Source organism: Panthera leo, chromosome A1 (genome assembly GCF_018350215.1).
Source record: "Panthera leo isolate Ple1 chromosome A1, P.leo_Ple1_pat1.1, whole genome shotgun sequence".
Taxonomy (NCBI): Eukaryota; Metazoa; Chordata; class Mammalia; order Carnivora; family Felidae; genus Panthera; species Panthera leo.
Window position 1 is genome coordinate 123,918,651 of NC_056679.1, and position 14,729 is coordinate 123,933,379.

Here is a 14,729-nt window from a genome sequence, read left to right on the forward strand (position 1 = left end):
AGAATAATAAGACAATATTTCAAAAGCATTGTTATTTTCTGTCTTTGAGGTCTACTAACACAAAAATGAAAAAAAAATGCTGTAAGGGGGAATAAGGCCTTGATTTACATGAAAACAGTGCTAGATCTGGACAGAGTAGATGACAAAGTGGAGAACAAGTCATCTTGGGGAGATTCCTTGTGTAAAAAGTAGAAACAAAAAAAGAAAGTCTACTGACTTTTTGCCATAATATTTTAGCAAAGAAAATAAGAATTAAGCACTAGCTTCTAAAAGAAATCAAGATGTAAGATATTAAAAATTATACACTTTAGTTTTCTATTAAGTTTTTGTTGGTCTGTTATCTTTTATCTGAATTTTTATTTGTGGAAACAATTCCAAGTATATTTTTCTTAAGAAAATTCTCCCCTTTACTGCCTGTAATCTTTAAAATTTTTTACATGTAACCAATAAAATAAAATGTGAAGGTAACTCCAACTTCTGCTTTAAAAAAATCAGCTTTTTAAAAAAGTTTTTTAGATTTTTAAGTAGTCTACACTCAACGTGGAGCTCGAACTTACAACACGGAGATCAAGAGTTGCACACCCTATTGACTTAACCAGCCAGGCACCCTCCCCCAAAATCAACTCTTAATAAATTGTGCATTCAAGGATAACATCATCACTTCAGATCAATAGTCAGCATTATATTATATTTATGTAATAGTAACAGAGGTACCATTTTTAGAAAGATGATAAAATATTATTCACATGACCATATTCTTTGCAGAGAAACAATAGAAAAACTCTTCGGTAAAAATTCAAAGTCATCAAATCACAAAGGAAGAGAGCAAAAGAGAAAGAAACAAAGAAATTACAAAACAACCAGAAATCGATTAGTAAAATGGCAGTATTAAGTCTACACCTATCAATAATTATTTTAAATGTAAATGGATTAAATTCTCCAACCAAAAGACACAGAGTGGCTGAATGGATAAAATAAGACCCAACCAGATGCTGCCTCCAAGAGACTCACTTCAGCACTAAGCATACAAATAGAATGAAAGTGATGGGATGGAAAAAGATATTCCATGCAAATGTAAACCAAAAGAAAGCAGGGCTATATGTATATCTGACAAAATAGACTTTAAATCTAAGACTGTAATAAGAAACAAAGAAGGTCATTATATAATAATAAAGGGATCAACTCATCAAGAAGGTATAACATTTGCAAATATTTATGCTCCCAACATAAAAACACCTAAATGTATAAAGGAAATATGAACAGATCTGATGGGAGAAATAGATAATAATACAATAAAAGTGTAAGATTTCAATACTACACTTTCAACATTGAATAGATAATCCAGAGAGAAAATCAAAAAGGAAATATTGGATTTATTTATTTTTTTTTTTTAATTAAAAAAAAATTTTTTTAACGTTTTATTTATTTTTGAGAGAGAGAGAGAGACAGAGCATGAACGGGGGAGGGGAAGAGAGAGAGGGAGACACAGAATTGGAAGCAGGCTCCAGGCTCTGAGCCATCAGCCCAGAGCCCGACGCGGGGCTCGAACTCACGGACCGCGAGATCGTGACCTGAGCCGAAGTCGGACGCTTAACCGACTGAGCCACCCAGGCGCCCCGGAAATATTGGATTTAAATGACACATTACACCAGATGTACTTAACAGACATTTCCAGAACATTCCATCCAATAACAGAATACACATTCTTCTCAAGTGCACATGGAACATCTCCAGGATACATCACATGTTAGCCTATAAAACATATCTCAAATTTAAGAGGCTTGAAATCATACCAAGCATCTTTTCCAATGATGGTATGAAACTAGAAATCAATTACAGGAAAAAAAAATGGAAAATTCACAAATGTGGAGATTAAATAACATGTTACTGAACAACCAATGAGCCAAAGAAGGAATCAAAAGAGATATCAATATCTTGAGACAAATGAAAATGGAAACACAATATATCAAAACTTAAAAAATGAAGCAAAAACAGTTCTAAGAGGGAAAATTATAGTAATAAACATCTACATTAGAAAACAAGAGCTCAAATAAACAACCAACTTTATACCTCAAGTAATAATAAGAAAAAAGAACAAATTAACCTCAAGTAGTAGAAGAAAGTAAAAATAACAAGAGGGTAGAAATGAGAGGAGAGCAGAGATAAATGAAATGGACACTAAACAGACAACAGAAAAGATCAATAAAATTAAGAGCTGTTTTTTTTTTAAAGATAAACAAAACAGACACACCTTTAGCTGTATTAAACAAGAAAAAAGAGAGAGGACTTAAATTATAAATAGGGGCACCTGGGGGGCTCAGTCAGCTGACTGTCTGACTTTTGATTTTGGCTCAGGTCATAATCTCGGGATCATGGGATTTAGGGATTGAGCCCTAAATTGGGTGTGGAGCCCACTTGGGATTCTCTCTCTTTCTCTCCCTTTGCCCCTCTCTCCCATTCATGTGCTCTCTCTCTCTCTCTCTCTCCAAAAATAAAATTTAAAAATTAAAAAAACATAAATGAAAGAGAAGACTTCACAAGTGATACTACAGTAATAAAAATCTATAAAAGACTACTGTAAACAAATACACACCAACAAATTAGACAATTTAGAAGAAATTAATACATTATTAGAAACATACAAACTACCAAGACTGAATCATAAATAGAAAATATGAACACACCAGTTTCTACTGAGGAGATTGAATCAGTAATAAAAAATCTCTCAATAAAGACAAGTAAGTCTAGGCAGGACCAGATGTCTTCACTGGTGATTTCTACCAAATATTTGAAGAAGAATTAATATTAATCCTTTTTAAACTCTTCCAAAAAATAAAAGAGGAGGGAACACTTGTAAACTCACTTTATGAGGGCAATATTACCCTGATATCAAATCCAGACAAGGACACTACAAGAAAATTACAGGCCAGTTTCCGTGATGAACACAGATGCAAAAATCCTCAACAAAACATTAGCAAACTGTTTTCAATAATACATTAAAAGAATAATACAGCATGATTAAGTGGGATTTATTTGAGGGATGCAAGGAGAGTTCAACATCTACAAATCAGTTAATACCCCACATTAATAAAACAAGGGATAAAAAATCATATGGTCATCTCAATGGATGCAGAAGAAGCATTTTACAAATTTCAACATCCATTTATGATAAACACTCTCAACAAACTGGGTATGGAGGGAATGTACATCAATGTAATAAAGGGCATGACCAACATCATACTCAACAATGAAAAGCTGAAATCTTGCTCACCAAGATTAGGAACAAGACAAGGATGCTCAGTCTCACCATTCTTATTCAGCATAGTACCAGAAATCCTAGCCACAGCAATTAAACAAGAAAAAGAAATAAAAGGCACCCAAATCAGGAAGGAAGAAGTAAAAGTGTCCCTATTTGCAGATGACAGTATATTGCCTATAGAATACTCTAAAGACTCCACTAAAGAACTGTTAGAACTAAGAAATAAATTCAGTAAAATTTCAGGATACAAAATCAACACACAAAAACCTCTTGCATTTCTTTTTTTCTTAAGCTTATATTTCTTTATTTTTAAGAAAGACAGTGCGAGTGGGAGAGGGGCAGAGAGAGAGGGATACAGAGAATCCTAAGCAGGTTTCACACTGTTAGTGCAATGCAGAGCCCGATGTGGGGCTCAAACTCATGAACCACGAGATCATGCCTTGAGCTGAAGTCGCACTCTGAGCCACCCAGGCACCCCTGTTGTACTTCTATACACTAACAATGAACCATTAGAAAGAGAAATTAAGAAAACAATCACATTTACAATAGCATCAAAAAAGAATAAAGTACTTAAGAATAAATTTAACCAAAGAGGTGAAAGGCCTATAAGGTAAAACTGAGAGTAATGAAAGAAATTGAAGAAGACACAAATGGAAATAGAAAGATATGCCATCTCCATGTATTTGAAGAATTATTATTGTTAAAATATGCATGCCACCTAAAGCAATTCAGTGTAATCCCTATTAAAATTCCAATGGCATTATTCACAGAAATAGAACAAACAATCCTAAAATGTATATGACACCACAAAAGACCCCCAAGCCAAAGCAGTCTTGAGGAAAAATAAAGCTGAAGGCATCACAATCTCAGATTCAAACTACAGGACAAAGCTATAGTAATCAAAACAGTATGGTACTGGCAAAAAAGAGACAAAGAGATCAATGGAACAGAAAAGAGTCCCCAGAAGTATATCCACACATTTATGGTCAATTCATTTATGTCAAAGGAGCCAACAATATACAAACTAGATCACTCATCACCCAGCTGTGAATTATCACCTCAGCAGTACTTTAGCTATATCCCCAGGTTCTGACAGTGTTTTCATTAACACTGCTTTTCTACATATTGTTGATTCAGAGAGAGGGAATAAATGAGGCTTTAGCACCTCTGACCTCAGCTTTAATTATTATTATTATTATTAATAGTAGTAGTAATGTGACTGGAGCAGCTCCATTATGAATCCTATGTTTAGGCAGGGAATTATATGACTACTTTTCCTCTACCTTACTGACCTCCTGGAGACATAGAGGACTATCTCCTACTTCAGCCAACCTTAAATAAAACAGAAAGATGGTTTGAGCCACTAAAGTTATTTATTTATTTATTTTTTAATGTTTATTTATTTTTGAGACAGAGAGAGACAGAGCATGAACGGGGGAGTGTTAGAGAGAGAGGGAGACACAGAATGTGAAACAGGCTCCAGGCTCTGAGCAGTCAGCACAGAGCCCGACGCAGGGCTTGAACTCACAGACCGCGAGATCGTGACCTGAGCCGAAGTCGGCCGCTTAACCGACTGAGCCACCTAGGCGCCCCCACTAAAGTTATTTTTAAGTTAAATAGAAAGCTCTTCATAATTGGGCTTTGCCTCTTTATCCTTATCTCGAGTCACTTCCCCAACAAGTATTCTTTCACTGCAGCCTCCCAAATTCTTGTAATTTCCTAAATGGGTCATGTTATCTCAGGCCTTAGCTATTGCTTAAACATATTGTTCTGTTGACGTGGAACACACCCCGTCCTCCAATTCTTCATTTAAAGAACTCCTTGGCCCTTAAAACATTCTCTGTTTAGAACCCATATCTAATTTCTAATTCTTTATTATTATTATTATTATTATTATTAGAGAGAGAGAGCAAGTGGGGGAGAGGGGCAGAGGGAGAGAGAGAGCAAAGCATGACTCGGGGCTTGATCCCACGACCCTGGATCATGGCCTAGGCCAAACTCAAAAATCAGATGCTCAACTGACTGAGCCACCCTCAGGTGCCCCTGATTTCTAATTCTTATTTACATGAAATTTCTCTATATTATTACGTCTCTTTTATATATCTCTGCATTATGATCATTAATTCACAAACTGGTCTTACTGCTCAACTGTAAGCTCCTGGAGGGCGGTGAGCCATGTCTTTTTTGACAATGTATGACTCATAATCAGAGGTATTAATTTCTATTCAGAATAAAGGACTTCAGCTGTTATCAGTGGTCAAAATTTGATTTTAAATTGTTCTTCAAACTGATTTTGCTTTTTGCTAAGATCTATTAGTTTTCAATAAGCTCTCTTCAGTATAGCTAATCTTTCCTGTCTTTCAAAGCAGTCAACCCCTATTACCACTAAATGCTTCCTGAAGCAACTTGTTAGTTGATCCTTTTCTAACTATGTCAGGTGATACCAGTGTTGTTTGTCAAATTAGAATAAATATCCAGCTTTTTCCAATTAGCCAACAAAAACTCTTTTTGAGCATCTTTCCTAAAAACCTGAGGGGCACCTGGGTGGCTCAGTCGGTTAAGGGTCCAACTTTGTACCAGGTCATGATCTTGCATTCCGTGAGTTTAAACCCGGTGTCAGGCTCTGTGCTGACAGCTCAGAGCCTGGATCCTGCTTCAGATTCTGTGTTTCCCTCTCTCTGCCCCTCCCCTGCTCATCCTGTCTGTCTCTCTCTAAAATAAACATTTGAAAAAAACGCTGAAATTCTTTTCAACAGTTTTACTGATATATAATTCATATGCACTTCACCCATTTAAGTGTACAACCATTTTGGAAAGCCATTTGGTAATATCTACCAAAGCAGAGTATACGCATACCCTCTGACCTCACAATTCCACTCCTAGGTTAATACTCAAGAGAAAGCTGGCATATTTTCATCAAAGATATGTAGGAGAATAGAGTACTGCAATAAACATAATACTAAACAACTGGAGACAAATGTCCCTTAACAGTAAAAGATAAAACAAATTGTGGGTATGTATAGTTATATAGTAAGATGCCAGTGAGAATGAATGAACTACAAACAGACATAATATGGATCAGTATCACAGTATAATGTTGATTGGAAGAAGCCAGACACAAAAGAATGTATGTTCTATATTCCTTTTACGTGATGTTAAAAAAACAACCGACAACCTCCTTTAGGGCTAGAAGTTAGAACAGTGGTTATCACTGTAGGGAGACAGTGGCTGGTAGGCATACTGAATGGGACTTCTGGAGTGCTAGTTTTTTATCTGGTGCTAGGTATCTAGTATGTTCTTTGTGATGAATACTTATGAGTTGTGCACTTTTATATGTGGATGTTATGCTTCAATAAAAAGTTCAAAAGCAAAAACAAAAAAATGGTAAGGCCTACACATTAAAAATATGAAAAGAAAAATTCCATTATGTTTGGAGACATTATTAAGCATCGATGAATGCACAGTAGAATGCAGTCTGCTTCTAATAACATTAATAACAAAACTACTTAAATCATATGTAGTTAGAAAATTATTTTTTTCTGGTTGCATATGAACACAATGTTGCTATCAAATGGACAATCACCCCATAATCCTTGAATATCAGTGTCTGAAATCTTTGTGAAATCAGTTCCAAAGCATTTAATAGGTTTTCGTTGTTAAAATGTATTCTTAACAGCAGTCTTAAATGTGTGCTAATTGTTAAAAGTTAAATAGTATTACAGGGCTCCCAACAAAATAACAGTATTCTCTTGCTTCATACCTCCCAACCTAAATCCTGTTTCCTAGGGGGAACTAATTATAACTGCTTATCTTTAATATGCTTATATTCCTTTTCCCTTATTTTTTAAATTTTAGACATAATCCATTGCTTTTCTACCTGAAGACTTTAGTCCTTTTCTATTACTACCATCACTCACATTTTCCCATCTCTAACCCCTCCATAAAATCACAATTCAAATTTTGATTTTACAAAATCAATATTCAGTGTTTTAATTTTCATGGTTATTCTGTACTATTCAGTTATTATTATGTTTTCTTATATAAAAATACTTTTGTTGGCCTGTTTTTATGGAGATATGGAGGTTTTTACTTTTTGGTTGCCTGTCTAGTTAACACTAATTTTTCCCCAAACTCTCCAGAAGAATGGTAAAACTTTACCCACTCTATCCATACAACACATCAAACAATCTTTTCCATTTCATTTTCCTTTTGGAAAAATTGCTTCCTGGGGTGCTCTGTCTGCTGCTGTGGTCTGGGCAGGGTGCTCGCTAGGCCTGCTGTACAGCTGTTTCCTAGGCTATCCCTTCACTGCCACTCAGAGGAGTTTGCAATTTACTGCTTTTTGGTGGAGCACATTTTGCAGTTTTTTGTGAGAAAGAGTTCCTGGAAGGTAAAATTTTGTGAGACTTTATTTTCTGAAAATAGCTTTACTGTACTCTACAACTTCAGTGAGGGTATGGTAGGATTTGAAATTTTAGGTTAAAATAATTTATTCTGAGACCTTCATGACACTTTTCTAGCTTTTGGAGTTATTAAAGTCTGATACTATTCTGAACCCAGACCTTTTTTACAGACCTATCCTTCATCCATAGAAGCTTTCAGGGTCTTCTCTTTATCTGTGGTGTTCTAAAATCTTATGATGATATGCTCTGGTATGGGTTTCATTCACAGTGCTGGGCACTTTGGGTCCTGTACATCTAGAAACTCATGTTTTTTGGTTTGCAGGAAAGTTTAATTATTTCTTTGATAATTTCTTCCCCCCTCATATTCTTTGTTTCTTGGAACTATTTTTCATTATTGGGCTACCTGGATTAATGCTCTAATTTTCTTATCTTTTCTGTTTTTCCTTCCTTCCTTCCTTCTTTCCTTTCCTTCCTTGCTTCCTTCCCTCCTTCTTCTCTCCCTTTTTTCCTCCCATACATCCATGATTTCTAATATAATTTTGGGAAGTTAGCTTTATCTTCCAAATTTTCTTTGCATTCTTAATTTCCATTATATTTTTGGTTTCTTTTTCTTTTCTTTTTTTTTTTGAGAGAGAGAGAGAGAGAGAGGTTGAGAGAGAGAGAGAGAGAGTGTGTGTGTGTGTGTGTGTGTGTGTGTGTGTGTACACGCACACAAAAGTGGGGTAGAGGCAAAGGGAGAAGGAGACAGAATCTTAGGTATGCTCTACACTCAGGTCAGAGCCTAACACAAGGCTTAATCTCAGGACCATGAGTTCATGACCTGAGCCAAAATCAAGAGTCTGACACTTAACTGACTGAACCACCCAGGCGCCCCATCTACTATATTTTTGGTTTCTAAATCCAAGGTACCTCCTTCTTTTTTTCCTTCCTTGGCATCCAAATACTATTTCATGGATATATCACTGTCTTGTGTCACTTTGAGAAGGTAATTTTTTGAAAGTTTTTTCTTTTGTTCCCTCTTATTCTTCTTGTCCCTTCAAGGTCCTCCCTCTTGCCCCAGTTTTGTTTTCATGTAAGAGGTTTTCCACAAATATCTAGTGATCTTTGTCTATTTTTTAATATTTAAAAGTGAAGCACTAAAAAAATGTATACTTAGTAAACATCTAAATGGTCTGATACAAGCAAGGTACTTGCCATTTCTTTGGGAGAACCCAAATATCCAAGACTCTAGGTCTTTCCTCTTGGGTTTGTCAGTTTCTACAGAGGAGAATCCTTTGTTATTCTATGTTGTCAGCATTCTGGGAGCCAAAGAGTAAAGAGAAGAGAATTGGAGGGGTACAGGGAGGCAGGACCTTCTCACCATTCAGCATATACACTTTCGCTTAGTCCCTGTTTTCAGACTAGAGCCTTTTTTCCACCCTTTGTTGTATTTGGAGGGACTGAGTTCTGAGCCTGACTATTCAGTCTTCCATTTCTTGCTAGGTTGAGGAGGAAAGGGGTTTATAATACAACTACTCCTGATGTAAACTTTCAGGGAATTCTATCCATTTTAGGCCCTTTTCCTTACTCTTGCTTTGTGAGTTACCCAAAAACCTTCAAATACTGAGGGTTTCAATGTGTAGCTCAAAATGGCTTCCTCTGTAGTGGAATCCCTCTCTATAGATACTTACATTTCAGCTTTGTCTACTTTGCTGTCAGTCTAACCATCTTCCAGTTTGCCAGCATCTAACAATCTGTTGCTATCTCTTGCCTGCTGTTGTCTCTTCTACAGTCCCCTTTGTTTGTTACTTCTTTACTGTTGTTTTAATGACATTTAGGGAGGAGTAGGGATAAACACATTTATTCACTCAACATTGTTTAGTGACTACTCACTATGCCCTTGGAATTATTATAGGCCTTGGGGGTACAATAGTAATAGAGAATTATAGAAAACAAAAACAAAGAAACATTTCTTTTCTCAGGAGCTAATATTCTTCTTAAGGGAGACAGATACACAGGTTAAAAAAAAATACAGGTATTCCTTACCAAGTGAACTTTCAATCTCTTAATTTAAGAAACAAATAAATTTGGAAACATTTTTAGAAATGTTTGTTATCTTAACTTCTGCTACTTTCTATCTGAAACTCAGGACCCAAATAGATTAGAAAAACAGATACCCCTTAATATGCCAATTCAGTATCAGAATTAAGAACTTAAAAGATATAGATGACCAGGAATATTTGCATATAAGATTTGGTAGAGGTGGGAGTGGGCAGGAAGCCATGGAAGGCCTCTCTAATGATACTAACCATATGGATACCTGCGAAAAGACAAGGGCATTGTGTCCACAGTTAACAGTGCAAGGACTTGGGGACACAAGCATGCTTGCCATTCTTGTGGAACAGCAGGGAAGACAGTGTGGCTGGAGTAGACTAAATAAGTAGGAGAGTAGTAGGGAATGATAGCAGAGAGAAAGCCAGGAGTCAGATCATATAGGACCAAGACTATGATAAAGACTTGCTTTATTCTGAATGAGAAGGGAAACCGTTAGAGGCTTATGGACGTTGTGTTTTAAAAACATCACTCTGGCTGCTAGGGGGAGAACAAGACTACTGAAGGGGAGACAGAGTAGAAAGGGTGAGACTAGTTAAGAGGCTACTATAAAAATCCAGATGAGAAATTAGCATCTTGACACAATTCTTTTTGGTGGAAAGGGTAAGAAGTAGTTAGATTCTCCGGGGCACCTGGATGGCTCAGTTGGTTGGGCGTCCGACTTTGGCTCAGGTCATGGTCTCACAATTTGTGGGCTCGAGCCCCGCACAGCTGTGCTGACAGCTCGGAGCCTGGAGCTTGCTTCAGATTCTGTCTCTGTCTCTCTCTCTCTGCCCCTCCTCCCTCACATTCCGTCTCTGTCTCTCAAAAAGGAATAAACGTTAAAAAAAAAAAGAAGTAGTCAGATTCTCGATTTATTTTATTTTATTTTTTAACGTTTATTTATTTTTGAGACAGAGAGACACAGAGCATGAACGGGAGAGAGTCAGACAGAGGGAGACACAGAATCTGAAACAGGCTCCAGGCTCTGAGCTGTCAGCAAAGAGCCCGACGCGGGGCTCGAACTCACAGACCGCAAGATCATGACCTGAGCCAAAGTCGGCCGCTTAACCGACTGAGCCACCCAGGCGCCCTCGATTTATTTTAAAAGTACAGCTGACATGCTTTGCAGACATGTAGGGTGGGGAAAAAAAAAGAACAGTCAAGTATGACTCCAAAGTTTTGGGCCTGAGCAAGTGGAAAACTGGAGCTACAACTTTCTGAAATACAGAAACCAGGGAGAGCAGGTTAAGCAGGTTGGAGGGATGGGGGTGGATGAGGAATAAAACAAGTATTTGTTTTTCATAAATTTCAATTTGAGATACCCAGTGGACATCCAAGGGGAGATGTAGAAGGGGCAGGTAGGTATTTGAGTATGGATCTCAGGGGAGAGATCTGGGCTAGAGATATAAAATTGGGACTAGTCATCATATAAACAATATATAAAGCCAGGTGACTACATGCTATTACTTAGAGAATAAGAGTAGAGATAAAAGAGGCTTGAGTAAAACCCTGGATAACTCTGTAATTCACCGGTCAGAAATATGAGAAAGAGTGGTCATGTAGAAGAATCAAGAGAAAACGGGGTTTTAGAGGTTAAGTATAGAAAACGTTTCAAGATGGAAGCAGTGACCAAATGTGCCCATGCTACTGATAGGTTGAGCAGGAAGAGAAGGAGTTATTGGTTGTCAGTGGAGTGACTGGGGCAAAAGCCTAACAGACATGAGTTCAAGGCAAAATGGAAGGAGAAGTAGAAACAGCACAGAAAACTCTTTCAAAGAGTTTTTCTTTAAAGGGAAACAACAGCTAGAGGGGAATGCAGGGTCGTATGAGCTTTTGTTTTTAGACTGAAAGACAGATTTATATTCTGATAGGAATAATTGAGTAAAGGAAAATTTTGATGATACATGATTAAAAAGACAGAAGGGATAACTACAGAAATAAAGTCTTGGAGGCAGGCAGGATGGGATGAAATACATAAGGAGATTTTTTTTTTCTCATTATTTTCTAATTACCTAGGAAGAAGAGTAATGGGATCCACTAAATTAAGAAAGGAATTTTAAGTAACAAAAGTATATAAATAAAGATTCAATCAGAATACAAGTTTATGTGAATTCTTCATCAGGACAGTAAAGAGTCATACCCTCCAAAGTTCCCTGACTCTTAATTAAATTAGGATTTACTGAAAAAGATTTATGCTATATTTTCATTCCTAAGAAATTCTTCAATCATGATAAAGTAACCAGTTTCAGGACCATAAATATTAACACAAGCCTCTTTAATCCTCATGATTCTCCCTTCATAGCATTTAAAAGTGAAATTAAGTGAGGGATGTCTGGGTGGCTCAGTTGGTTACGTGTCCGACTCTTGATTTGGCTTGGGTCACGATCCCAGGGTTGTGGGATAGAGCCCTGGGTCACGCTCTACACTGAGTGTGGAACCTGCTTGAGATTCTTTCTCTCTCTCCCTCTCCCCATTCATTCTCTCTCTCTCTCTCTCTCTCTCTCTCTCTCAAAAAAAAAAAAAAAAGTGAAATAAATGGCTTAACCTCTTTTTAAATATGTTCTCCTTTTCATCTTCTAAATATTTATACTCTCTTTTTTTCATTCATATTTCTCTCATGTCCTATCATTAGCAGAAACATTTATCACTAAGACTCTTACTATAAATCAGTATGGATCTAATTTTAGAAAAAAACATCCTGGACTATTTTTATCAATGAATGGAAGCACTAGCTTAATGTTGCCATTTTCATCTGTGTTCAATTTTAAATACAAACTGAAAGAGAAGGATGCCTTTCAAGATCCAATATTTCCTTTATCCCAAATTGACACTGACTTATGAACTTCTTATAGAAATAAAAAAATCAAAGCTAATGCACCAAGATGATCTGAAAACAAGTAACCATAACAAACAACTTTCAACAAATACCAACTCAATACACCTGGAAAACCCAGGAATGTTGTAGCAAGAGAAATAGAATGAGTGGTAGACAATTATAATTGCTGACTTTAGAGAGTAACATCAGATACTAAATAAATTTGAATTCTAGACTGCCTGAATTAACAGGTGAAGAATGGAAAGAAAGCAGTCTCTCTAAACAAGGGGATTTTTTTTTTTTTAACATTTATTTATTTTTGAGACAGAGAGAGACAGAGCATGAACAGGGGAGGGGCAGAGAGAGAGGGAGACACAGAATCTGAAACAGGCTCCAGGCTCTGAGCGGTCAGCACAGAGCCCGACGCGGGGCTCGAACTCACGGACCGTGAGATCATGACCTGAGCCGAAGTCAGCTGCTTAACCGACTGAGCCACCCAGGTGCCCCTAAACAAGGGGATTTTGTACTACTTTCTCTTCATTAGTTTCCAGGAGACTAGTATAATACTCACTTCTATTTTTTAATCTGTTCTCTCATTTAGCATTATCCATTCATTGCTTCCTAATCCTCTAAATTTGAGTGACTTAAGAAATTCCCAATTTATAACCATGAGAGAAAAAAGGAGGGAGGGAACACTTAAAATTATCATCTCAATTAGCCTGAAAAACAATTTAAAAAAAACCATGAGGAGAACAGTGATGTTAATGAAGAGTATTATCTACATATATTAACACTGACCAGGTTCTAAATCTCTGAAATTCTAAGGGTGTACTTTCACAGAAAAGTCTAGAAAATGAGTTCTTGATTTTTCAATTGCATTATAACTTCAGTGAACTTCAATTCTAAAGCAGAAAGGACAACAGACCCTGGTTACTCCTAACTGAAAGAAAAGCAGAGATATTTCAACTGTACCCCTGTTTTTAGCTTAATATTAAGCATTGATAAACAGTGCTTGTTCAAAAAATACCACTATTTGTTTTATGATAGCAATACTTTAACAATAGTTAACTAAAGGTCACATTTTTTTGTAATTTACTGATTCTTTATTTGACCAAAACAGCTCACCTGGTACAAAATATTCTGTTTGCATAAACCAATGAAATTCCAAATGAAATCCCAAGCGAATGGCCTTCAAGGTGACAAGGAAAATCAAATAGAGAACAGATACTGTGCCTGTGAGAAAAAATTCAGAAACCATTGATCATTTTTGTGTATTTTACAGACTATTTTAAAATTAAGCTTTGTTTCTATATTCTCAGCAAAGTTTGGAAAATTATTACCTTCATGGATTATGCCCACTAAAACCCAGGTGTGATCTAAAGAACAGAAACAAGCTATGTGAGTTTTCAGAAAACAAAGCAAAACATTATATAGTGGGCCTAAGAACTAGATGAAGGTAGCTCATATACTGAAGAAGCCAAGACTGTCTAATTTATTTATGAGTTAAGTAGAGGATACATGCAAAGAATTCATTACAAAACTTTATGGTTACATAGGAGAAAAAACCAACATCAAACTGACTCTTATTCTTTGTATTAGAAATATCAGAGATAGTCAATAAGCAGGAAAAGTCTGCCACAGTATTTACTGAAAGATGGTAAGAAAGTAGAGAAAGAAAAGTAGTGACTGTGGATTATAAACCTATTTGAGAAAGGTGATAAGCCAAATAATCCATGAACGCTCTGATGTCGTATCTGGATAAGGTTTCAACTAGGCAGTACTACCTATTAGATGAAAAGATTACAGATTCTACTCATAGGTATTTATACACAGGGTGAGGTGGACATTCACAGCTTCTGGTAATCTAGAAGTTAAAGAATTATTCCTTTAAGGAGTTAAATCCAGTCATTATGGAGTAGAGTCAGGAAATTCAAGTAGGTTTCTTTCTTTAAGAATTAGATAAAAATTTCTGTAAAGAAGCTACAGTTTTAAAAGGGAGAGTATCAAGAAAAAGGGCAAAAGCAAAATATCCTTAAGGAGGTGGAAAATAATCAACCTGGTTACAAGTTTTGTGATTGTTTAGCAAATATTTCTATAAATTTATACGCCAACTTTTAAAGATCTGTTCCATAGGAAAGTCGGCAAGCAAATCAGGAAACCACAAATGAGCTACTCTGGG

At 36.4% G+C, this 14,729-nt stretch overlaps 1 protein-coding gene across 11 annotated transcripts in view; it reads right to left on the reverse strand.

Moving 5' to 3' along the window:
- Window positions 1-14,729, reverse strand: part of SLC38A9 (solute carrier family 38 member 9) — an 85,051-nt gene that overhangs the window by 20,762 nt on the left and 49,560 nt on the right. For all 11 annotated transcript variants that reach the window (XR_006202641.1, XM_042939027.1, XM_042938953.1 and 8 more), the window contains one exon: window positions 13,676-13,783. Coding sequence is in view for 10 of the 11 variants with exons in the window: in XM_042939027.1 (XP_042794961.1) it covers window positions 13,676-13,783 (108 nt within the window). In the remaining variant the exon portion in view is untranslated. The remainder of the gene's footprint in view (window positions 1-13,675; window positions 13,784-14,729) is intronic.